General features: G+C 36.5%; 1 protein-coding gene across 3 annotated transcripts in view; it reads right to left on the bottom strand.

Annotated features, from left to right (window-relative positions):
• The window catches only part of LOC110789457 (serine/threonine-protein kinase ATM), a 52,166-nt gene that overhangs the window by 19,113 nt on the left and 9,608 nt on the right, over nucleotides 1–23,445 (bottom strand). For 2 of the 3 annotated variants that reach the window (XM_056830281.1, XM_021994122.2), the window contains exons 12-42: nucleotides 23,279–23,363; nucleotides 22,554–22,628; nucleotides 21,771–21,812; nucleotides 21,179–21,249; nucleotides 20,416–20,464; nucleotides 19,748–19,819; nucleotides 19,418–19,579; nucleotides 18,977–19,066; nucleotides 17,675–17,859; nucleotides 12,877–13,477; nucleotides 12,699–12,770; nucleotides 12,269–12,424; nucleotides 11,404–11,529; nucleotides 11,019–11,146; nucleotides 9,828–9,984; nucleotides 9,684–9,730; nucleotides 9,547–9,610; nucleotides 9,258–9,332; nucleotides 8,893–9,012; nucleotides 8,385–8,570; nucleotides 6,745–6,866; nucleotides 6,589–6,658; nucleotides 6,316–6,443; nucleotides 6,054–6,195; nucleotides 4,484–4,624; nucleotides 3,680–3,778; nucleotides 3,519–3,565; nucleotides 1,065–1,257; nucleotides 769–990; nucleotides 479–550; nucleotides 228–297 (exon numbers count right to left, since the gene is read on the bottom strand). In XM_056830281.1, the coding sequence (XP_056686259.1) occupies nucleotides 228–297; nucleotides 479–550; nucleotides 769–990; nucleotides 1,065–1,257; nucleotides 3,519–3,565; nucleotides 3,680–3,778; nucleotides 4,484–4,624; nucleotides 6,054–6,195; nucleotides 6,316–6,443; nucleotides 6,589–6,658; nucleotides 6,745–6,866; nucleotides 8,385–8,570; nucleotides 8,893–9,012; nucleotides 9,258–9,332; nucleotides 9,547–9,610; nucleotides 9,684–9,730; nucleotides 9,828–9,984; nucleotides 11,019–11,146; nucleotides 11,404–11,529; nucleotides 12,269–12,424; nucleotides 12,699–12,770; nucleotides 12,877–13,477; nucleotides 17,675–17,859; nucleotides 18,977–19,066; nucleotides 19,418–19,579; nucleotides 19,748–19,819; nucleotides 20,416–20,464; nucleotides 21,179–21,249; nucleotides 21,771–21,812; nucleotides 22,554–22,628; nucleotides 23,279–23,363 (3,869 nt within the window). The remainder of the gene's footprint in view (nucleotides 1–227; nucleotides 298–478; nucleotides 551–768; nucleotides 991–1,064; nucleotides 1,258–3,518; nucleotides 3,566–3,679; nucleotides 3,779–4,483; nucleotides 4,625–6,053; nucleotides 6,196–6,315; nucleotides 6,444–6,588; nucleotides 6,659–6,744; nucleotides 6,867–8,384; nucleotides 8,571–8,892; nucleotides 9,013–9,257; nucleotides 9,333–9,546; nucleotides 9,611–9,683; nucleotides 9,731–9,827; nucleotides 9,985–11,018; nucleotides 11,147–11,403; nucleotides 11,530–12,268; nucleotides 12,425–12,698; nucleotides 12,771–12,876; nucleotides 13,478–17,674; nucleotides 17,860–18,976; nucleotides 19,067–19,417; nucleotides 19,580–19,747; nucleotides 19,820–20,415; nucleotides 20,465–21,178; nucleotides 21,250–21,770; nucleotides 21,813–22,553; nucleotides 22,629–23,278; nucleotides 23,364–23,445) is intronic. The other variant, XM_056830280.1, reaches the window with a different exon arrangement.

The raw sequence follows: 23,445 nt of genomic DNA, 5'->3' as shown, positions 1-23,445 counted from the left end.
TATTATACGATCCACAGATATAACAATGAACAGTATGAGACAGTAGACTAAAGGACATGCAACCACGCAAACAGAAAAAATAATGACGGTTTTGCTTGGGTAATATTTAAATGTATCAGAAATCAACCAAATTTTTTAGCACTATCTAATATATGCATTCATTTAGAACGTACAATTTGATGATATACAGTATATGTTTCAGAGGCAGAAATAGATCAAAAGACTACCACTGAACTTCTTTTGCAGATCCAATAAAATATTATCAACCAGCTGCATATTGACTCCCTTTGAATGAACCTACAACCCGAAATAATAATAGTAAACGAAGTGTAAGCTTTGTGATATGATTATTTGACAAGAGAAATCGATGAAAGATAAGAGACTCCAATCAGAAATTCAGCTTATGACAGAGGCCAAATACAAACTAGAACAAATGTTAACAGGCATCAGATCCAACAACTTTTAGCACTGCACCAACCTCAATAAGAGACTTTTCGTACGAATCAAAAGATCCTAAAATTGTACTGCCTCTTTCAGTCGACAGTAAACCCTGATAAAAAAATAAAAAATAGAGATAATAAGAAAAGATTTAAAAGCACATAAATAAAGTTAGAAATTTAAATGGACAAACAATATACTTTGTATTTTGTAAACTGTTGACTCTCCAGATAAAATCGTGGAGGGTAAGTGAAAAAGATGAAGACAAAAAACTATATACAAGTAAGAATAAAGTCAACCAAGAGATAACTGATAAAGTGATAAACTTACACGAAGAGTTCTCGATGATAAATCAACTATTTTCACAGAATCATCCATCAAATATTTCTTCAAATTCCTTATTAGCGAAATCAACAGTTCTTCAGATGTGACAGCATCCAAGTCAAATTTATTTTCAGACGCATAGTTTCCATCTGATGCTCCGCAAACATGCATGTGGCCTGAATTACCAGGTAGATGGAAAACCACTGAACGTGGATCCCCAATTCCAACCTACCATCAAGGAAACAGATATATTAAGTCAGAGAATCCTATAAAACAGCACGAAGCTACATCAACAACAATACCTTAGAAATGAGATCGGACACCAATGCCCGAGCGTCTGCATCCTGGGAGCCGCATATTCGAACAAGTGACCAGACAGCTTGTACTATCTCCAGGTCAGATTGCCAGCTATTATCCGTAGAATTGCTTCCAGCAGCATTCTCCTCAACACAGAAACTCTCCCCACCAAGTAGCTTCCTGTGAAATGCTTGGAGACTACAAGCATTCAAAGCATTTTGGAGTTAGCGCACATAAAGTAACTTTGTTGATAGTTCCCTTACCTCCCAGTCCACCATTGATCTTAGTAAAGCAGCATATACTAAATATTTATAATCATCCACAAGGGTTTCATACTTGGTTGTACTCTAGACTGATTATTTCAAACACAATTTTACGATTTATTCTCTGGACTTGATTCTTTTCATGATATTTAGTAACACTATGAAAAAATATCAGGAGTATTAGAAATTTAGAACAAAATACTGCATCATGTGCATGTTTTTTTCTGGAACTTTAGTGGAAAATAAATACAAAGTTTTCCATATGCATATATAACAGAGCCTCATGAATTTGCACTTCATATCACCAACCTCAGTATTCAAACAAAATACTCGAAGTGCTTAAAACTATCTTACTCTAAAAATAGCTGCAGTGCTTTAAAATAAATTTCCAGCATCTGAAGAATTTTCATACGAGTATGCTTTTTAAAGTTGTTCCATACCATCACATATCGTCATATGTAGTGTAAAAGTTTAAGATGTTACTCCTCGGGAATTTTCCTTAACATAATAAGGAAGAACATTGTGGGCACATCCTCTTTCGGGTGTGTTCCCCAATGTTAGGCTACCCCCGAAGTTTAAAATGCACGACATGGACAAGTTCAATGTAACGTGATGCCCTAAGAGAGTAAGAGACATCTCTTCATTATGCTGGGGACATGCAACCTTTGGGTGCTTCCTTCGGAATCATTGACTGGCTTTTTCACTCTTTTCCTTCTCACAAATGAATGTATTTGAATTAAAGGAGCATTGTTGACAAGGACTCTTTTTTAGAGCTTGCCTAGTACCTATGTCTCAAAATTGGATAGAGGTTAAGACACGGTAGGGCTCTGGCGGCTAACTCAAGTGTCCCCCGAACCGTGCGAAATGGCTTCTCTCAGAAAAAGAAGAGAAAAAGCAAACTTAAAGTTCTATTTGAGAGGGTTTACTCATGGGTTCTCCTTTACACTCGATTCTTACATGCAAGCAATTTTTTTTACGAGTTTCTGCAAATCCAATTTTTTAAATAAAGAAATTTATTTTTTTAAAGAATCTTCTTGAGGATTGTTTTTCTTATTTCTAAAAATTGTAGGGGTATAAAAAAATTATTGGATAATCTACCATGTTACTCGGACTTTTCATTTCATCTCAAGTACCAGCGTCGGATCCTAGACACTCATACAAGATTATAAACACTTGACAACTCACTTGGGCCATATTCTTGGAAAATTTTCAACTCCGAGTTGGACCTTGGACACGTACCCTCTCCTTGTATTCCCTTCCTCAGTTCCTCCTCTGTCTTAACTGATTTTCATTTTTCCCCTTCTCAATTTTACTGTGTTAAAGAATATTTTTTATGGAATAGACAGCTGTCACACAGAAGGTCTCGACTTCCAACAAAAGATATACTGAACAGGAAATTTATTGCTGTACGCTGTTTCAGCATTTGTCAAAAGAAAGACAATGTTTATCTTCTCTTAATTTTGAGTCCTTGAGTTGTATCTCTTCCACATTTTCTGCTTATTATTTCAATTGGAGAGGTCATTTTGGCACTTATCCTTACAGCTAAGTTTGGGATAATTTAGGATCAACCTCATTCAGCTAAGATGCTATAATGGAATGGAAAAGGAGGATGAAGAAAGGCTGGAACACTGAAGGTTAGTAGATGGTTCCGTTGGTGCAAGCGAGAAACAACAAAAAAAAAAGAGTGGAATTTTTAGGGTAGAGCAGCTACTAGAGCTTGCCTTCTCGAATGAGTTCTACTATAGAAGCTTTCAGCGCTTCCTTGACCTTCCGGCACTGGGCAGGCGTCAGGCAAAGAATCTGGAGAGATGAATTGATCCCTGTGACTAGATCGTCCTGAAGACGGGTGCGACGGGGATCGGAGCATCAGGCAGCGCAACCCGGTTCTACTTGACGTAAATAAGGATCGGTTTTTTAGCAAGGTACGGAATGTATATAGTCGTATTAAGTGTTAAGTTCTGGAAGGTACTTGGCTTTAGGTCAACTGTACGTGATATAGTGGGGGTGTATTACTTCCCATTCTTCCCTCCTTTTACAGAAAGGTTCTATCTACTTGGTGTCTTATCAAATACTTCTACATTTCACACACTCTTAACATTACACCCTCCACTGTAAAAAGAAAAAAGACCAAAAAAATAATAATTTATCCTTGCCTACTAACCGAAGAAAAGACATTCTGTATAAGTTAAAGTATACCTCCATAGAAGTAATCTTGGCGGGAGATGGCAAGATCTCTTTACAAACTGCAATAAAATTTGTCACATCAGCAAATAAAGAAAGAAGTTGAATGCTTAAGAACTATGAAAAAAATCAACGTAGCCGACACAGTTAAAGAATCAAAGGCAGATTGACTGTACCTTCAGAAAGTGATCTCTTGCTGAGTAATCTTTGCATAACTCAAGATGAAAAATCCTTATCCTGTCAAAGATCTCTAGCTCGGGGAATGGTTCAAATTCCTAGAAAGACCATAAAGGGAGGGGAGTGGGGAACCAAAAAAAAAAACAGGGTTCAGTCTGAGTTTATGTTTAATTATGAAAAAATAGAAATAGAGAAATTATGTAGAACATGAAATTCTAAATACAAAATATTTTTATCAGTACTTGGCAACGCTATGAAGTCCTCATAAATCATACTCCATAATACAAAATATGGAAGCAAGGAGTTGGTAGGAAAATCTAGCAGTAGATATAAAACGGTGGCACATAGTCATACATGGTGCAGACATGTGCTTTTCCTCTCCCTGCCTTCTGGCAGGCATGTGTCTTCTATTGAAAGATAAAGAAACGATGCGTTTCCTCCCTCCCTGCCTTCTGGCAGGCATGTGTCCTCTATTGAAACATAAAGAAGCTGAGAGCGAAAACATGCAATGAAAAAGAAGCCTACAAGAGACACATATTGTGCATCCCTTACTCCTTCGTACAAAGACATGAATCTGCCAAAACATTCTTCAAGTTTTATTCTCTTCCCAAAATCAAAACAGTCTAGCAAACCGCAAAAGGTCAAAAATATCATCTATTGATTGGCGCCCCCATTAGACACCAGACTATCAAAGTACCCTCCCCACCCACACACGCATACAAAAAAAACACACATAAAAAAAAAACCAAAAGATAAAGAAAGAAAACACTAAATGAAGCTACATTGTTGAAAAAAACGCTTACTCTGATGTAATCATGGAGAGATGGATCAGAATCCACAGTCAGGAGGTGAAGCAATGACAAAACTTGGGATGAAGGACTGCATGAATTATCTGAATTAGATCCCAAGGGTATGCAACACGCAACCAGTTTTGACACCAGAAACTGCAGGCAAGCAAGAGATGCATCAAGCTATATCATCTTCAGATACCAATAGACTTTTTACTAAGAAATCAGATAAAATGCATAGAAGCAAGAGATGCATCAAGCTATATTATCTTCAGATACCAATAGACTTTTTACTAAGAAATGAGATTAAATGCATAGAAGATAATGCAACAACAACAATGCCTAAGTCCAAAAATAATTTGGGGCCGGCTAACATGAACCGTCATAGGGAATCATCCAAAACGTGAATCACGAAAAGTAAAGGTTATTGTAAGAAAGTAAACACAAGAAAGAAAATAGAGAAAGGAAAAAAAACAAGGGACACGAAATCAGTGTTGGTTCAAAGAAGAAACATAAGGATATAAAAACACAATTTGAAATCATTTTAAAAAATAAAAATAAAAGGCGAAGAAAAAAGTGAAGAACCCAATGTAAAAGTTTGACAAAATTTTAAGAAAGTGGGTATAATAAAACAAACTAAAGGGGTGAGAAGTTTGCAAAAACATAAAAGTCATATCGTTTCATTTGCATGAATTCTCTCCCTCCGCTCCGCCCTATCCAGAGTCATACCTTCCTCAATCCCCAATAAAGTCATATCAAACTCAATCACCCTCTTCCAAGTCTACTTAGGCCTTCCTCTACCCCTTACAATTCCATCACTTTTTGCCACTCTTCAAGCCTTCTAACTTGGAATTCTTTTCACCTTCATTTAGTCAACGGAAGTTCTGGAATTGCCTTTATTGGATAGATAGTGTGATTGGCACACAGTTTTTTCCATTAGTTACCACAGGATTCCTTGTCCTCATGTGACGTACAGATGTACTTTCTTACAATTTCCAGAATACATATTTCTTTTCCTTGGAGATACTCTCTAAAGGCCCTACACGGCTACTCCTCCCTTCAATTTCAAATATTCCAACATTAATTTCAGCTAACCAGCCCATAATGCATAAGTGGTAGCTGTCAAAGTAGCCTCCTAAATCTGTTGCACTTCAATATGGAAGAAACAAGATTCTCCGACCATTTTAATCCATGGACAAAACATGCACAGACAAGTTAAGGCACCACCCCAGCACAACCTAAAACACATGGACACCACAATACCCCTGGAACTGACGACATCAACTCTAACAAGCTTCTGCAAAGCAGACATCCAAAATAAAATGATTTTTTACATCAAAATAACTCGAGCTTTACAAACTTTGAAAGCACAATGTTTGACAAAGAGACTAGTGAGGAAGTTCATTTCAGTTTTAAGATCAAATATCTTACCAACATGAATATGTTAAAATTCAATTGTTCTAAGGATGATTTTTTTTTTATTTAAAAGGTGTCCAACATGGCTACCCGAGTCCGTGTAATATAGTGAAAAGCTACTAGATCCCGGAAACAAGCCAAACGCAATTATATGAAGAATGATGGGAACCTGCAACTGTTCACCAAGAATGTGAGTTGTCTCTCTGGAAGGATTAGTCTTGAACATTTTGAGCAAAATGGAAATCATACGACAACATTGGTCTTGCAAAGCCTGAGAACTGATTAATTGACCAACCAAATTGAACAGGTAACTGAAAAATTAAGACCAATAACAAAAAAAATCAAACATTAACCCCAAGACGCAACATCAGGATTCTGATTTCTGAATGTAATTGATTATAAAAAAAATGAAATATTCCATAAGAACTTGCCAAGAAGTGCTCGGAACTGCTACTCTATGGCCAAGGATACTAATGAGCACCTCAATTCCAGCTAAGCGGTGTGACCTATGTCTTTCATGAACTGCCGCAGTTATTTTGTAATGCAACTCTACCAAAAGCTGCAAGTTTCGCAATAGCAGTCAAACAGAAAAGCCATGTTACTTGGATATTTTGTGATTGTCTGAAGTGTATTAGTAAATATTAACCAATGTATGCATCTCATACAATCAAAATTTTCAAAATAGAAAAGGAAAGACGGATTACCATGAATACTCTATCGGGACGAAAAATATTTATCTTGTCAACAACACCCTCGCCTGAAGGATGAGTGTCACTGCAATGACCCAGATAAAATATCACTTAGTAAAGAAGTAAACAAAAACAATGAATGCACATAACCAACTCAGATAGGGCGCTTACAGCTCCATAAAACCATCAACTACTGTCCGTACTGCAAGGTCAACAATCTTTCTCGAAAACAAAGGAACCATAGTGTCTGATGCAGAGGAAGCAAGACTGAGGATTTGACAGACTATAGTAACCTGTAGAGATAAGTTCAGGAGCACAAAAATATATCAACAGGTTCATCTATTTCCATTACTATTACTCATATCACATTACCGACTTTACCGGAAAAACAAAGTACAGGAAAATATATTTAAAATAAGATTTAGAAGAATAAGTGTTGAAAGCAGGAGGAGATATCCTCAAATCAATAACAAAAATATTTCAAAGAAATCCCATTCCATTGAATCTCAAGACATGTGTGCTTTAATACATAATTATTGTATAGAGGATATCACAGTTTTCTCTGGCGTAAGTATTAGAATGGGAAACCCAAGATCATATCAGCAATTAAGCCTTAAATGAGGATACCCCAGTCTGCTCAGGAATAAATATCACAATGGGGAACCGAAGATTTTATTAGTAATGCAGCCTTAAAATAATGGATACCCAAGATAAGTACTACTCCGTGGTATATTGGGCACCCATAATTTTATCAGATGTTAAGCCTAGAACAGAGGATATAATCATATCCAATAGTGAAAAACAGAGTTACTTTAAATAATCATAACTTCTGGGGAATTCTGAAAGGAACTAACTGTTATATGTTGACTGTTGGAGAAAATACCAAATTTCCTTAGAAAAAAAAAAGCACCCTATAAACAACTTTTGTTTTAGTACTACCAATTAAGGGACACTGCTGCTATTATCCATTAATAGGCCCCACTTTAACTTTGAGTTCATAAACATGATTTGCTCAAAATTCCCACCTATTAAACATTAGATGATTAGAGTTGCAAACTTCTAGACTTCTAAAGTTCTAAATTGCCAATTCCTTATGCTAATAACATGCGTGTATAATCATTGATGTCATAATGTGTAATTAGGGATTTAGGGTTTATAATTATCTTGGATAGTTGTTTAAATCTCAAATTGGGTGTTGAATTTGGGGATTCAGGGTTCCATTCTTGAATTATTGTTTTCAATTTGGGGGGTTAGGGTATAAGTACTAGTTTATCGGATGGAGACTTGGAGGTCAGGGAAATTAGGGGTGAAAAAGACATTTTGTACGGCAATTCAGGGAGGAAAATGAAAATATGGGCCCGACTGACAGAAAAATGAGACGGCTTCCATTGACAGAGTGCTACTCAACGAAAAGTTGTTTATTAGGTAGTTTTCCAAAAGTCGGCATATAATAGGTAGTTCTCCACAAAATTTCCTAAATTATGGCTAGTTATCACTTATCAGGTTTTATGGCTTGAGAGAAATGGATGCTTGTCCCAAGATAAAAGTTACCGATCAAGGTTTTATTAAGAAAAGGACTTCTTTATAGGCTAGATGACCTTTTCTGATTCTTAAGCTTTCATGGGATTTATTTATATGATGTTCAGCGTGACTGGTTCACGCATTTCATAACAGAAATATAAGTTGGTAATGCCCAGAAAATCTCCGAAAACCTAGGAGCAACTTCTAATTCATTGATAAAAACTACAAGTATGAAATATTCAAATACTAAAAAGCCAAGATAAGCAAACTTGCAAAAGAAAAATTCAAACCATGTGTTTCTTTATAAGCTTATCCCTTTCATCCTCAGAGATCTCAGCAAAGTGCAGAATTTTGCTCTGAAGTGCAGCTGATCCCTTTTCCCAGCCAGCTGTTTTGCTACAATACAACACCATACAGATGGAAAAGACTGGGACAAAGTGACTTCTAACCAGGACAGGTACAGATTGCCTGGTAAGCTGCTTGCATGAAGAAATTTATGTTAACAAATTATGATCTAATCGGAAAAAGACATCCGCAAGAATCATAATAAAGATAAATCATCTTCACAGACTACAAAACTAGGGGAATAGAAGGAAAGCGTCAGATGCTCAAAGGCAAGTCTCATCATGATTGTCCTAAAGCTTTTGGAAGAGGAGGAGGAACCCCTTGACATACCCCCACGCCAGAACCCTCTCTCCATCCCTTCCCCCCTTCAAAATGAATTCAGCATATACACACTCTAGATGAACTGACGAGGACTGTGCAGCACAGGAAAAGGGTTATGGAAAGATTAGTTACCTCGGCTAAGCGTTGAAGGTTGGCGCTATCGCCATGCAGGACAAGGGCAGGTAGAAGCCATGGACAACAATAGAGCAGAAAATGATTTTGCTCAACATCTAAACCAAAAAGATCCATTATCTGCGAAGATAAAATAATGACAAGGTTAGGTAACTGCGCACAACCCACTTGAAGCAGATGACTGTGGTAAAATAGAAAAACCCTTTGTGGTTACCAGTTTTCTTTTTACTATCATCGATTTTCCTTATTTTCTTTGTGTGGATGAGTTTGAGATGACCTATATAGATACTCAGGAAAGTGCTACATCTGACATATAACCATTGGCATACTGAGTTGGCTGAGTAAGATAAAAGTTTAACATTTACCTGTACAAATGCAAATAAGCTCATGCCACAGGCAACCCAACCAAACAGGATATGACCCATTAATTCTTCCAGGTACTGCAAGAAAGCGGAAATTGTTCTATGAAATGCAATAGAAAAAAGGAAGAACCGAGCTCAATTGCAGCCTATTCATAATAAGTTTTCCAAGCATATTACTAACAAAACATTGATAAGGGAAAATTAATTCATAATTACAAGAATGCATTCATACCAACACAAGAAAAACAAATTCGCTTGCAGAAATGACTAATATGGCAAACAGATTCATTACCTTCGACCGACATGTATAATGGAGTCTGCTTGCAAGATTATCTAGCACTGTTTTTACCAATTGCCTGAACAAAAATTAAAGTCATAAAGCTGACCAATTAAACTTGCATGTGAACCTAAGAAGGTAGCAGTAACTACCTTTGACAACAACCGATTGCAGAAATCACACATATCATGAAAACAGCCTGCATTTACCATTGTTACACTTTTCGCATAATATAAAAAGAAGAAAGATATTCTAAAGAATCATACATAAGTACATAACTTTAGAACAGCAAGTACCTCTGATTCCACTTTCTCACTATGAAAGGCAGCATGCATGAGAGTGATGACGATGGTTTCCATAATTGGATGAGAAGAATAATCATCACGCCGGATCTCCTTTTCAGTAACAACTTTCTCTTTTGAAAACATTATCAATTTTGGACCAAAGTTGGAGCTGTAAGGAAACCAAGAAAGAAGATGACATAGCAAGCCCATCAAAAAAGCATGTGGCTGAAGCATTTACCAAAGGTAGAAGAAATAAAATTAAAACTGTAACAACAAGGACAGCTAACAAGTGTGATTGACCCATTTGTGTTTAGGCTTTCCCTACTGGAAACTGCTATATATATTTTCAGTATCCAGAAGTAGATATTCTGAAAGGTAAGTGATTGTTACAAGCCAGGTTGACTATATGGCAGACTTCAGAAGGGATTAGATGAGTATGCGGACATGGCATAACTTAACCAACTTACTACTTATATACACTCTTCCTAGAGGAGAATATACTTGCCAAGATAACAGAACAGAAGACCACAAAGTCAAGTGATAGCAAAGTTAGTAAGGTACTAAGGTGACAGTTACCTCAAACAAAAAAGCTGATTCATTAATCATTATCAGTAAATTCATAACTATCACGGTATAAGTATAATCCCCAGCCAAAATATCTACATTTTCAGTTTGGGATGATCTTATACTAGGAAGTAGTAACTACACCAACTTACAATAACTGAAAAGAAGTTCAAAAATGAATGTTGTTATTTATTCAATTTCCTGTATTGGCCAATTGACCATGATTTTACCTCAAAAGATTAATTTGACACATGATTAAATCAAAAGCATACAATTCTAAATAAAACGCAAATACTTTTGATAGGACGCATAAAAAAATATATTCCGGTATACGACAGTGAAGTTTCTTACAGTTTGTGAAAAGTAAAACCGTGCATTTTTTCTATGACGCAAGCAATAGCTAATAGTTGAATACACTTTCTATCACCACTATCGTAGATATAGTTTGCTTTACTAACATAAACTTACTAAACTCCATTGTAAGAAAGACTCAGTGCCTAAATTTCTTTACTACACTGCTACATCAAATGCACATAATCGGGCAACCTCGCAACTAAAGAAACTAGACAAAAACATTTTTTTTTTTTAAAGCAAGATGTTTAAAATAGTAGTCAACCCAGAAACAAGAAATCAACCCACCAGATATCCTGAAAAAGCACATCATGTCCATCCCATGTGAGAAAAAGTATACCAATTCTTCTAGCTAAAATAAACCTCACTCGATAATCAGGATCCTTCAACAATGTAAATAACCGTTGGATCATTGTCTGTTGAAACAAAAACACAAGATGTACGCTAGAGTCAGCCAAGTGCAGTAAAGGACCCAGACACATATATGTTCCCTAGTATAAACACTTAGCTTTCCCTTCCAAAGTCAACTGACCATCACTTTTAAAAGAAAACACGTATAAATAAATCATACATGGCACTGAATTCTACACAATATAAATACTCAATCTTCCCTCAAAAAAAAAATCTTCCTTGAATCAATTATATGGATGAATTTCATGATAATGTTAATTACCTGGCCAATCAGAGGATTTAAACAAATTATATCACAAATACAATCAACCAGCTTTCGACGTCCAAGCCAATCAAGTAAGTTACACTCGGCCACTTTGTTCATCAAATCTCCAAGGGGCATCAAGCTCTGCAATCATAGTCCAAGAATGTTATATCTAAAAAACAATCGTTATAAAGACTATACTACAATCATTAACCAGGAATCTCAAAAAGAGATTTAGAAAATACATGGAGGACAAAACACCTTTGAAAACATTAAAACTGATGAAAGCAAGAAGACACAGAACGGCAGTTTAGACAACTCCAGTCATCAAAACGCTCTAACAAAGTCCCTGAGGAGTACAATGCCATTCAATCAAGAGAGCAAGCAACGCATTAATATCCTATAACAAAAGAACTTTTTATAAGTGATAAGAACTACTCCCTCTATCCCTAGTTAAACTTCCCATTTCTCTTGGGCATTAGATGAGGAATTGTAGTGGGTTTTTGTTCATAAAAGACGAACAAAAAAAGGTAGCGGGTGAAGTTAATATTTTATTTTGTAAACAAATACATTGTAAGAAATGAGAACTTCAATAGGGAAAAATATTTTGTGAGACGGGAAGTTTTGGGGGACAAATATTTTGTGAAAAATGGGGAGTTTAATGGGGGAAAGAGGGAGTACAGAGACGGAGATGGGGGGGGGGGGGGAGATTATATTCCGCATGGGGAAGGGGGTGGGGCTAAAGAAAGCATTACGCAAGCAAGTAATTGTACCAAAAAGAAGGGCTCGGGACAAAGACAATCATGTAATCAAGCCAGAGAGAATTCTAATAATGATGTATCCAAAATTTGTTTACTGGCAAAAGATAAAAAATTATGAGTACCTTCTCATCAGATCTTTCCTTCAAAGACAGAAACCCGTCTTCATCTTTCCCGTTGCAACGCAACGTTGCTAATAAGCAACATACTGTAGTTAGGACATCAACGCAAGGAAGCCTTAGGCTCACTTTAAGCTCAAGAATTTCATCCACCAAAACAACCTGACCCAATGAAATTTGCAAAGAACAGTTAGTGATCCCTCTCTCTCGAGATACAGGTTGCACTTCTTCCAGTCATTATCCAAAATTTGACTCCACATTCATAAACACTTTTGCTGTTATCTACGAGTACTGCACTAATATTTTCCAGGAAATAATATACCATTTACGAGTGATATTTTTTATTCAGAGGACTAAGCAATAAAGATATATACAATCTCTCTTTTACAATGTATTGTTACATTAATAAATAATAATAGTAAGGAGGATAGATTACCAAATTAGTCAGCTTCATTGGAGAAGACCAGTGAGGATTCTGGCAAAGTCTGTGCAAAATATTTTCACATACCTGCCCATAACATACAGAATAGCAGGAGAATAAATTTGACATAATTGTTAAGTGTTGAGGAGATTCCACAGGATTTGAATTGAATAATTTGTAGAAAACAAGATACCTTGTAATCATTTTCAGTACTTAGAATATCAAACAAAATATCCCATGTGGCAATAGGCAAAACTGAGAAACAGCCTGCAATTAGTGATAATGTGTCCACTTTTAACCTTGAGCCAGAAAGAAAATTTCCAGCCCCGGTTGTCCCATCAATAACATCACTAGAATCAGCAGCCACATCTAAATCCATGTCTATTAACTTGCTTTTGCTTCCCCCCAATGAGAAGGGCTTATCATCTGAAGAGCTATAACCTGAAACCTCCGAGTTGACAGTCTCACTTTGTAGGTTTCGGTCACAATTAGAAAATTCTAGGTACAAACTAGAAAACGCCTTTAGTAGCCTCTCAATACAAAGAACAATTGATCTACGTAGCCCAGGGTCGATAGTATCTTCTTTTCCATCATCGATGAAAATCGGACAACTGAGAAAGCTCTTGAAGCAGACAACAACAGAGTAAGTTCCGTCAAAGATGGGGTTTGAACCCCAGAATGTATGAGCTTTGACGTCTCTTACTGATCCTTGAACTGTTGAAACAGTGGAATCAACTAAATCTGACAAGCAGTTGCCAAGTTTTGCACGGAAAGGCGATATCTCGTCTTTCAACCTGCAGTAATAAATACCAAATTTACCATGGAAGAAAACATTTCGGATACATTCAGGGAAATAGTAGCCAGCAACAAAGAATGACAAAATTCAACAACAGAATCGGTAGAAAACGAATATCTTGAAAGAAATTGAGAAGAAAGAAGAATATGAAACCCGAGAACTATGCCTTCTTACAATAACACCAGAGAGAAATAAATAACTGATTCCTAGAAATACATGGATTTTTCTTTTTTTTTTACATAAAGGGTAAATTTTACTAAAAATGTTTGGGTTGTCAAAGAATACTGAGAATGTGGAAGTATGGAACGACAAAATTCAATTGAAATACATAATCCCGGTCACGCATAAACATATAGTTCAAAGATTATGAACATAGAGGTATTATAAATAAATAAAAGTGTAGTCACACTGAAAAATTATGCAAAGGTTCAGAATATGAGCAGTATAAATACAAAACATATAGTTCAAAGAATTTGAATGTACATTCTGTAGGTATGATGAAAGGACAAGTAGGCATAACTGAAAGATATGCAAGGGGTCAGAACAAAAATGATCCATTCTTTCAAGCTTGCAACATTATACTTTTATACTTCTACAAGGATAGCTTTTACCATCAATTTTTTTAGGGATTTTTCATGAAATGACCCCGAGGTTTGCGTTAATGCACCAAATACCCCTAATGTTTCCCGAATGCACCAAATACCCCTGACGTTTTAAAAAATAACACAAAATGCCCTTAATGAGCATTTTCCGTCCATTCCGTTAAGTCTTCCGTTAGTGTGAATTTACTTTATTGCCCTTACTCAACCATTTTCTCTACTTATCTTAATATTAACACTTAATTATACTAATTAAACCCCAAAAAAATTTAATTAACTACTAATATTTAAAAAATAGCCCCTAATTAAAACCCTAATTAATTTTCATCATCATTTTCATTTTCTTCTTCTTCTCCCTTCACGCATCAATCTTCTTCTTCTTCCACCATTATCATCCCTAATTAAAACCTTATGTCCTTCAATTCCTTCATCCCTCCCAAAAAAAACCTACCATTTTCTCTCTCCTAAAGCTGCAACAATGGTGGTCTCGATTTGAAAGAGAGGAGAAAATTCCGGTGACGATTGGGCGGCGTAGTCTCCACCATTTTCTTCCACCATCACCTTCCCGTGGTCTCCATTTAATGCCAGGTCGAGTAAATTTTTTATTTTCGTGATTCGGGTTCAGATTGGAGGAGGGGAGGTTGGGATTTAATTGGGTGGGGAGATAAATGGTGTTAGCTCCTCTCCTCTGAAGGACTTGCTTGGTCTTTTTTGGATCTGATTCGTTATTAAATTAAGGAATGGAATTGGATTGGTGTTAGCAGGTCCTTCAGCGAGGAACGGAGTTGGACGGTAGTAGGATTGGGCGGCGGTATTGGCTGGTTGCGGCGGCTGCGGGTTTGGATGGTGGTGGAACTACCGGTGGAGCAGTGAGGAAGAGAGGGAAATGTGCCAAGAGAGAGGTGCGGCGGGGAGAGAAGGGGGCTTGGGGTGGTCGTGGAGGTAGGAGGGTGAGGGCAGAGTGGGGTAGAGAAGCCATAGAAGGAGAAGAAGAAGAAGAAGAAGTGACTGCCATGGAAAAGATAAAAGAAAAAGAAAAAAAAATTAGAGTTAAAGAGTTAACGGAATGGACGGAAAATGCTCATTAAGGGCATTTTATATTATTTTTTAAAACGTCGGGAGTATTTGGTGCATTCGGGAAACATTAGGGGTATTTGGTGCATTAACGCAAACCTCGGGCCCTCGGAGTCATTTCATGAAAAATCCGATATTTTTAATTTACTAAAACATTATGAAATTTTGATAATATAAAATATACATTGAGACAAATCCAAATATATTTTACAAAAACAACATATGTTTTTCATATCTTAGTAAAAAATAATGTGAAAGTTTGTATGGTGCAAGAGTCAAGTTGTTGCAAGCTTTAAAGAAGAGATGATGTATAATACAAAGATTATGAACATATAGTTCTATATGATGAAGTGTATGCTTAAAGAAACGCGTAGGGGTTCTATGAAGAATCCTCTTGAATCCTCCAAATCCATTAACTGAACATCCAAAAGCTCACACATATAACTATATAAGTGAGCTCCTCTAAGTATTTGTCATGGGGGTGGCCTCCTCAAATGTAAGCCCCTTGCGTTGCAACAATTGAACCCCTACACTGGAGCATAATGAAGACTAGTAAGCAGGACTAACGGGTATAAACTACAGAGTGTCGCCTTTCCAAACATCATCGAGAAAGAAAATAATGCTTACCATTCTATATCTTGAACCTCACCAATGAATTAACTAGAGATGAAACCAGCAGAAAAAAAAAATCCAGGTCAAGTGTGAGTCTCCCGAAGAGTATCCTAAATTCTTCATCATCTTATCCAGTTTGACAATCTGGAAGATATTAAGCAGAGAACAGTGTTCAAGAGGAAAACTCCACCACCACTTACCCACGGAAACAAAAAAAAAAGTATTGAAATCACCCTTCGAAACCCCAAGTCCCCAATCGACCCACCCCTCTGACTTCAGATGAAACACTAAATCCAAACATACACGATGATCCTTCTGATCCACCCCGTGCCTATAAAATTAACTCATCTTATTTTCCATGGTGATGGGCCAGACATAATAGTCACTTAACAACCTTCCCTTTGAGCTTCACAGCTACTTTCTAATCATTCAAGACTCCGAAAACATTCCACTAGATTACGATGTACAACATCTTCACTTACCTTGGTAGCTTGAATTATCAACCAAAGATATGTAAAATAATCTTTCTTTTCAATGAAATCCACCCATACTTATATTTCAAACTCCTAGAGTCCTAAGCCGCCTTGTATGGTCCAAAATAATTCATGTGCTATGCCTTAAACCTTCTTGTCTAGAAATCCTTCATGAAATTATAGGATAACTTACATATTCTTGACATTGGAACTTTCATTTTTTTTAAAGTGCAACGAAAAAGTTAAAGCAGCCCTCTAACTACAAAATTAACATGAACGACACCTGAAAACTTGTTGCAAGTGGGCCAGGTCCCCTCTAAGGGTGCGTTCTATTCACCTTCAAAAAATAACTAATAAGTTCCAATCAGATTCTATAAGTTTACTCTCTCCGGTTTATTCTCTTACAATCAGGTTTGATAAGGTTCTACTTGTCAATCAGGTTTATTCAGTACCAATAAGTTCAGATAAGTTCAAGTTTCATCCCGCGAAGAGAACACACCTAACTAGAAACTTAACAAGGTCACTAAAAGCTCTCAACAGTGCGTAATTGCATATAGTGGTGGACCAATTAGTATGTGGTCAATAATGGCATGGGTTAAAATGCTACTTTTCCATCCACTACTACTAAATGAACACCACACCACCCACCCCCAAAAAAACTAGTACACATTGCATCTGAAATTGAAGCACAAGGTGCCAAAGCATGGGTGTTTTTCATGAATTACTTTGGAGTCAATGATAAATAACGAAAAATGAAGGTAAAAGTCATGGCGTTGTATGTTTCCTGAGTAAATATAGTTTTATTTTATCTAGTTACAGAAGCAACCTAATAGGCTTTTGGTTTTGCATCTCAATAAAGCTGCAGTCACAGTTATATCTTGGTCTATTTATATTAATCATCAGGAACGCCCAGAAACATCCAACCTGAAGTTACACTTAAAGATTAGCTAACAAATTTTCTACCAGTACACAGACAGGTGCAGGGACCGACTAACTTGACCATCTGTACAATCATGGTTATTTTCTTGAATAGGTTCATAAAAATGTCAATGAAAGGCTTTCGTTCTTTCTAATTTCATACGTACAAGTACGTGACTAAGGGTGGAAAGTGGAAACCCAAAAGTTAGTGGTCCCAGCATCCGCTCTTCATTATTCACCAATATAATTGAAACAATGCATACCCGCCAACTGAGAAACTGAATTTGCATAAAGTAGCTGAACTAAAATAGCTGGAACCACAATAAGTATCAACCAAAAATATTTTAGTCAAGATAAAGCAAACAAGCTGTTCTTCAACATCTTGACTACATGTATTTCACTAACCTGCAGAGTGGTAGTCAAGCACTCGAGCTCTTAAAATAGCTCCTAGTCTCCTATACAGAAATGGCAGTCGTAGAAAAAGGGGTGCAAAGAGTAACTTGTACGAAATAGACTGACCTTGTTAAAACAGAGCCATAAAGGAAATTAGACAAAAGTGCACAACGAAGAAAGATGTCGGACAGGTTCTTTTCTGTCTTTCTGTCCAGCAAATCATGAAGAATGCAGTTCTCCATCTCATTCAGCAATGAATCCCTTAGCTGGCGTGGGAGACGCACACCTCGAGCGTTACCAGATAATGGCACCTAAAAATGAAGCAAAGTGAAATTAAAGAACAATAGCCTTTAGAACAGATTATAAATCTCCAAAAGGGTAATACAGATACTACCCCCTTATCAATGATTCTACCAGCAGCCCCCTGTATGTTTAGTTCATTTGGTAATGATATGAGATAAAGCCCTGTAGGTCTAATAAAGAAAATCATGTTAGCAATTTTTCAAGATTCCCTATTGTACCAACCCTTCTTGGCCCATCCCTTCAAACAGCCCTAGTTGGCCGTTTGTGAAATTCTGGCCTCTTTTAGGAATCCTTATTCTAACAGCTTTATAAAGTTCTCTACTTCTTCAATTTGATCCAATAAATAGAAGAGTCTCCATTCAGAATACTTGTCTGTAATGACACTTGGAACATCACACGAGAGGAGCACAATTTCCTGAAACTAGATAATAGAGTTTATCTGCCGTGGAATTTGAAATTCAAAATCTTCTAGTAACAAAACAGTGGACCCAGGACCTCCCTTCACTTTATCTTCTGTAGTATTACCTCCGTTTCAAAATGATCTTTACACTTACCGTTTTAGTCCGTTTAATGTTCTTTACACTTTGCTTTATTCTATTTTTGGACATGTAAATTTACTACCTTACCCTTCTTACCCCACAATATTTACATTTTCTCACTAACTTTCTCTTACTTTATTCATTTTTTTCTTACACCCACCCATCCTTTTAAACAATTCTCTTACTGTATCCATATTTTATTATATTCAACCAACTTTTCTACTTTTGTCTTAACATTTATGCAAACAGTAACTGTAAAGATCTTTATGAGACGGAGGTAGTAATTATAATAGGCGAAATAAGAGGTGTTAACATTGCATAAAAAAAATTGTTTCGTGGTATTACATGGATTATTCTAGGAAGTTTCTTAATTTCCAAATTAGTCTTTCAGCTCATAAATGGGACCTGTATTGTACAGTTCCCACTGTTGGTGTTCAGTCAAACCAAATGATACTTAGTTGCATTTTGTGGGAAATCCCCTATCTGTAACAAATAGTGACAACATCCTAGAGAACAATGCGTACATAACAGCATAATCATTTACAAAGAGAGAACTCTAATAGTAGTTACAGAAATATTCAGGTACCTTGTTCTGGTTATCGAAATTGATTTCTGCAAGGACATGGACAAAACAATCAAAATGTTCATCAGATTCCTCTTGCTTCTGCTGATCTCCCTACACGAATGACCAGCACCAAAGGAATCAATCCAATAGTTCAGATTAAGTACTTGACCTCAAGTAGATATGGGGTCCATCATAGCATTTAAGAGGAATTAATTGCCCTAAACGAAGAAACTTTGAATAATGTTTCATTCCAGTTACAAATGAAAGCCACCAGGAAAGAAAATCGAATGTGCTATCTCGTAGCTCTAAGCCTCAAAATTTTATAACATACCCAACCAAGAGCAACTTCTTAAAAAATGAGTTTGCGTGTTGCATTTAGTATTTTGAGAAGATAAATATAGAAATATAGATATTGACTGTATAAAAAATACAGTCAATATCTGTTTGTGGATATACACTTACATAGATTACTCTAAGCCAGTCGGCTTCCTTTCCAGCAGCATCTACGTTGCAATAAGATGAAAACCCTCCAAAATGATCTTTAATAATAGAAAGTCCCACACATATTGCGTAAATGGCTGCTGGGAACAGTACAACCACATGCTCATCCAACATGAGAGTCTCCTGCAGCTCAAGATAAATTAATACTTCTTAGCAGAAGTACCCAATAAGTTTATATGGATAAGTGTTTAACTCAACACTATGTTCTCAAGAAACTAATCAGAATGCTTAATACAAATGATTCGAAATTTTCAGATTCATTTAAGTAAGGGAACCCAGGATGTGACTTACCCTTGTGTTGACAATACTCATAACTCCTCTCAGTATATTTTGTCTAAGATACAAGTTGTCGCGTAAATCACCCTGCAGAACAAGATGGATGCATTTAAACATGCTCAAGAAGAGCCTAGTTACCACCAAAGCAATTTACAGTTCTTGTGAAGCTCATTTAAGCACATATAATAACTAGTAACCAATGAAAATCCATATCTAAATAGGTAATAACACCCAGGATATGCAAGCATTTCACTTGTTTAACAACTAAAAGAAGAGCATGTCGCCTCATTTTACACAGAACTATCCAGGGTATAACATATCCCAGAAAATGAAATAAATATCATATAACTACAATGTTATAAATGCTGTAACCATTGGCCGACACTGTATATATTTCTGGGTTTGCAATAGAATTCAGGCCCCTGTTAAGCAATGACAATATTGAAGTCTGCTGACAGATAGAAAAGGGAAAAGAAAAATAGCAGAACATGTGCCCATCAAGCAACAATTGTCTTCTACTCCCAGTCGCACCCACCTCCCAACCCCAGGGGGGAAAGAGCAGGGGCAGGAAAAAGAGCACAATACACCAGTTACTGAGAAATGCATAGCAATGATGCACAGAAAGTAACACATGAAACAGTTAAAAAAGTTAACGCATGGAGGTTGTTGGACAACAAGCTTACTTGGGAACCTTTTCTGGAGAAATAACATGAAATGAAGTACAGAGCAGACCTGTAGGGAAAATAAAATAAAAATTCAAAAATGAGAGGGACGCAGCAGTTAAGGTTGTGTAGATGAGAGGCGGGGGGGGGGGGGGGGCAGCAAGATGATAAACTTGAGTTTCTCACTTTATGGGTCGATGCTCAATGACTAAAGTTCAAACCAAAGAAAATTCTCTTTCTTTACTTTTAAAGCATTAAGAACAACTACCCCTAACAACTCCACCACAAAACTCCTCAGACTAGCTTTAGGTGTACTTCACAAGGGTGGAAATGATATTAAAAAATCCAGCACTTTCAAAATCAGTCATTCTGAACAAGGTTTACCACTTAGCTACCAGTTTAGTCATTTACAAAGGACTGTATGGACGTATGGTTCCTTTTTTGTGAAGGCCAACTTCATTGTTCCAAAAACTCCTCCGTCTCCCATTTGAACCTTCTTCCCATTGTAAAGCATTAATATATTCATATTTTACTTCCTACCAATATGAAAAAATTTACAAGCTAGCCTTCATTAATTTATCTTACGGAATAAAATAGAACAGCAGCAATAGTTAGAAAGATATACACGTCAACAGAGGACAACAAGCTGTAGAAAAATATAGTGATACAGGCAACATCACATTCACAGCAGAGAAATAATAAATAAATTTATAAATAAACAAACAAATATTGAGGAATCAAAATGTTGAGGATAGCAGTATTCAAAAAAAGTACGAAAGCTTACGGAGATGAGATACGTCTGAAACATTGAAGGTCCCAAACATCCTGAGGTACTTCTGTCATATTCAGTATGTCCTGGGAAAAAGAAAATTATCTGCTTACTTTAATAGCTGAGATTATCAAATCTCTATTAACAACCAATAACACATTGCTGAGTAGACCTGGTTATTGGACAGGGTAGTCCAATGGACATAGGGTTAGGGTCAAGTTAATAGGGCTTTTATTGGACAGGGCTCTTATTGGACAGGGCCTTTATTGGACAGGGTCATTATAGGGTCAAACTTATACTACAATTATTTTGAAAATTAAAATAGTAATGATACAAAAAATTACGTGTATAGCTTCGTATTTACTTGTACTTGCACATGGCTCTTTTGTTTTTCATTTTTCATTGCTCGTTTATTGACCCGCCCACTAATGACCCGCTATTGACCCGCGACCCGCTTTTGACCCGCCCATTATCGACCCGCTAAAAATGACCCTTTCAATACCCGACCCTATTTTGACCCGCACCGACCCTGACCCGCCCCGCCCGATAACCAGGTCTATTGCTGAGTCTCAAAAGTAATTTAAAGGTAATACGAATTCAAACACACATGTGAGACCAAATATCCAAGCAATCTGAAAGCAGCATCTGCCTGCACATCATCAAAGTCAGTCCAGATTGTGTTAGAAAAAAGGGCAACTTTTTTGGGTAACAGTGAACGATACTAATAAAAATCCAATGTTTGCATCAACGTTTAAGAGAAACTCAACACCTCACAATAAACTTCGAAAATGAGACTCTGACATGTAAACCTGATGTCTTACCATCTTAGTCAACCATTTGATATGCTCTTTATTCCATATAAATATATATAACTTGGAACATAAGTGCATATTCAATACTAACTTATCACATAGGGAGTAGTACACACCAAAATATGATATTCAAAGTAGTAGCCCGAGACATCGCCGGGCCAAACACTAGTTTTATAATACAGTTAGTTTAGTAACCTCCCCTGGACTTCTGAGTTTTGACAGCTGCACTTTATCTTTTGTAGTGAACATTTAAAACTACTCAAGTATACAAAGGAAAAAAAAATTAAAACTAAAAACAAAAAGAAAAAGAAATTTGTTTCCTCATCATGCATTTGGTAACTGTTCTTTTAGCATCAATAATTAGATACCAGAATATTCAGTTCAGAGAACTGCACTAGTGAATATGCGCATTGACTCATCCTATTACCAGATGCCTTACAAACTCACCTCCTTCCACATTATCTTATATTGACAGTAAGGCATGTATCCTTCCTAATAATTTGTTTTATAATTAATTCTAACCATAGAATTAGAGTTAACTAGTAAAGTAGTCTGTTACATTTCCTAATAATACTTACAACAGAAGAGATGTTGCTGAACTTCGGGAAACCATGTACAAGGCAGCTCCACACTGTTTGCCAACTCCGGACAATCTGCAAATTGAATGCATCCATTGTCACCAACGATTGACAGAAAATTAAAGTGAAATAAGATTAGGGACCAAACTAAAGTTTTGTTCAGAAAATTCCAAAATCGTTGTGTCTTAAAGAATTCAAAACTCAAATATTTTTATCACGTCACAGAAACAGATAACAGAAACACTCTTTCTGCTAGTTTTGACTCGTAGGTAAGGGCTATAAGGCTGCATACATCTTGACTTGCGCCTTTTCTCCTTTTGGAAAACAATTGATGTTGTATAGCAAAGAAGAAGATATACAACCAAAAGACAAGAATTCCTCACATCAGGCACCTAATAAAAAGTATGTATATGAATACCTATTAAGAAAACCTCTCATTAGAGGAACCCCAACCATAAGCTCATAATCAGCGGTCTAATTCACCTCTCATAAGAGGAACCCTGACCGTAAGCTCATTATCAGCGGTTTGATTCCTATTCCAGTTTTATTGCTAAAGAAAACTTGCAAGTTATAACACGGATCATTGTTGAGCATTTTGACACAGTAGTGAAACCTTCATGAAAGAAAATCTCTTTCAAAAAAGAGGAAAAAATTTAGAAAATTATATGATGCTGAACCAGTTGACTATACCTGGAAGAGGAATTGTTTTCTTTCTAATAGTATACCTTGTTTGAGATTGAAGGTGACTTCAGCGAGCCCTTCTCTACAGTCACTAGGGGCACAAGCAACATCGAGAGTTGATGTAAGCTCCTTCATGCAGGGAGAAAAAAATAGAAGTCGGAACCAAACAAATTAAGAAGATATGTTGCAGAAATAAATCTAAGCAGAAGTT

This window comes from Spinacia oleracea, chromosome 5 (genome assembly GCF_020520425.1).
Source record: "Spinacia oleracea cultivar Varoflay chromosome 5, BTI_SOV_V1, whole genome shotgun sequence".
NCBI classification, from domain to species: domain Eukaryota; kingdom Viridiplantae; phylum Streptophyta; class Magnoliopsida; order Caryophyllales; family Amaranthaceae; genus Spinacia; species Spinacia oleracea.
Note: the sequence above shows the minus strand (reverse complement) of the source record. Positions and strands in the feature narration are given on the sequence as shown.